General features: G+C 40.3%; 1 protein-coding gene across 1 annotated transcript in view; it reads left to right on the forward strand.

Annotated features, from left to right (window-relative positions):
* The window catches only part of LOC107561320 (A-kinase anchor protein 11-like), an 11,552-nt gene that overhangs the window by 6,384 nt on the left and 2,496 nt on the right, over window positions 1-2,672 (forward strand). Inside the window, exon 5 of the mRNA XM_016245740.1 lies at window positions 14-1,509. Coding sequence (XP_016101226.1) covers window positions 14-1,509 — 1,496 coding nt within the window. The remainder of the gene's footprint in view (window positions 1-13; window positions 1,510-2,672) is intronic.

Genomic DNA, 2,672 nt, shown 5'->3' on the forward strand with positions numbered 1-2,672 from the left:
GCGCTACTTCCACATCCCTCACAGAGTCAGATGAGTCAGACTGCTCAAGTCCCAGCCCTATTATATTCCTGGATGAAGTTGGATATCAGAAGAGTCTTAAAGCAAAACTTGACATTCCCAAGATCCCTGTTTTAAAGGATGGAGTAGAAGACTCTGACTCAGAAGTCAGTGAATTTTTCGACAGCTTTGATCAGTTTGATGAACTAGAGCAGTCTTTTGATTCCAACATCAAGGTCCTTAAAGAACAGCCCCTCCCTGGTCAAACACAGAAGCATGTTGACAACTCTGGTTGTAAATTTGTATCAAGGGGGTGCTCAACCACAGCAATGAACCCTCAAAAGTTTGATCATAGGACTCTTCCAGCCAATGTCAAGAAACCAACTCCACTTAAACCAGGATCACCGTACAGTATTCACTCTGATTCACCAGATTCCCCACGGCCTGCGAGGACTCCCTGCAAGGAAAGCGGGCCGCTCTTCAGTCCAGTTCGTTCATCTGCATTTAGCCCACTGGGAGAAGGAGGGTCCTTAGAGTATTTTTGGAAGGCAGATGGAGATGGCTCAGAATTATGTAAACCACAGGATCTTTGCTCGCTGTACAAAACGTACTCTGATTTTGCCAACAACCTGTCAAAAGAAATCCTTGGATCTGTCTGTGGGTACTCATCCCCTGTTGATTTTAACATTAATAAGAACTTGAGCTGTGTGTGTCATAAGGAGTTCAAAAACACTAATGGGCATCTAATGAAGCTTTCAGACATCCAGGAGACAGTCACCATCACCAAATCCCAATCACAGTCTCTTAAGGATGGGATTCAGAAGTTTGCTACAGACTTGGTTGAAATGAGCCTTGGAAGTGCCTTAAAGGACTTGCAGAAAGGTGTGTCCTCCTGTACCACTACACTTTGCCATTTGACTGCAAGGCTGACTTCTTCAGTATTTCAAATGGCCTTTCATGAGATAGGTATGCGCCATGCATATGTGTTAAAAGAGCATGCCATAAACGGTCTAGCCAGTTTCCTAGTAGGAGAAGCCATTTCTGGAGCCCTCAAAGAGTTTCTCTTTGTGAAAAAGCAGATTTTCAACAATACTGTCACACGATTTGCTGCAGATCTTGCTGAGGAATTAGTGTTTGAAGGAATTATGGAGGTTTGCCAGTTTTCGCAGCCCTCAACACCACTCACGCCAAGTGACTGGTCGTTTGAGCAAGAGGAGGAAGTGGTTTCGTCCTACGCCTCTGACCTGTCGGAGTCTGTTCTCCAAGAGGCTTTTATAGAGCTCTCACAAACTGATGTGACTTTCACTACACAGGCAGCTATCAGTGTGTCAGTAGACAACATTTGCTATGTGAGTGCTGAAGATAGTTCTCTCGTCACAAAAACCTGCAGTGCCCAAACTAGCTATCTTGGTTCTCAGGCCGCCGTTGAGGCTGTAAATCAAGAGCAGGATGGTTGCACAGTGAAGAAAGCCTTGTATTGCATGTCAGGTATGGCCAGTTGTGTTCCAGTTCCTGTGGCTGGCAAGGTCATAGCCCATGTGCACAACTCAGATGAACCTTCTCCGTATAAATCCAGCATTGGTCACGTATGTCAGACCATTCCTAAAAGAACCATTTGTTGCCAAGGGGAAGTGGCATCCTCAACCTCAGATACCTCTGAAGCAACTCCGACTGAATCATCACCAGGTCCTGCAAGAATCCAGGATGCCAGTGGTGAAGGATGTCCCAGCCTCTTAAATCCCATACAAGTTCAGGTCAACAACATGAATCATGTGCATTAGAGTTCATCGTGACTCACTCCATACAAAGTTAATGTTTTTTTTTTTTTTTAAAACAGATATAGAATCATGATTGTTTACTTTTTAACAATTTAATTTAAACCTGTGCTAGAAAATGGTCACACAAAATCAGAGCTGGGCAACAAATATTAATTATATACTGCTGATTTATCTAACAATATTGCACGTTATCAGTTGTAAGTAGTTGACTGTTTAGGCCAATTCAGTATGGTGTCCTATGGTGTCTTTTTTTTTTTTAATTGAGGCTTAGGTGATAAATTGAATATTCATGATATTCATATTTGCAGTGATTTTGCTGGTGATATAAAATTAAGCAACACTGTGAATAAGTTTTTTTTTGTGATTTTTTTGGAATTTTCGAAGATTTATGATCTCTCCTTGTCTTATGTTCTGCGAGTACAAGTACAATAAAATAGATTTAAGGGTTGTTAAGAGTTCAAAAAATATTTTTGAAAGAAGTCTCCTTGATTCGATTAAAACTTCAATAAAAAAGGTAATATTGTGAAATATTACAATTTAAAAGGGATGATCTCTGTTTTAATATATTTTCAAATATAATTATTGTGATGCAACAATTACTCCATTTTTCACTGTCACATGATCCTTCAGAATTCATTCTTATATGCTGATTTAATGTTACTACTAAATGCCCATCCAAATCAGGGCTGGACAACAAATATTTATGATATACTGCTGATTCATCTGCCAATATTAAATTAAGCAATATTTTGATTGGTAGAAAATGTTGTTCCTCTGATTGTATGAATGTTAAGAGGATTTTTTTTCCCATAATGCCACACCCCAAATATGCCACGATTTCTAGCTGAAACAGTATTGGAGCTGGTTTATATGAGAACTGGGAAGCTGGGAGCTCCT

This window comes from Sinocyclocheilus grahami, unplaced genomic scaffold, assembly GCF_001515645.1.
Source record: "Sinocyclocheilus grahami isolate Dianchi unplaced genomic scaffold, SAMN03320097.WGS_v1.1 scaffold766.1, whole genome shotgun sequence".
Lineage (NCBI taxonomy): Eukaryota > Metazoa > Chordata > Actinopteri > Cypriniformes > Cyprinidae > Sinocyclocheilus > Sinocyclocheilus grahami.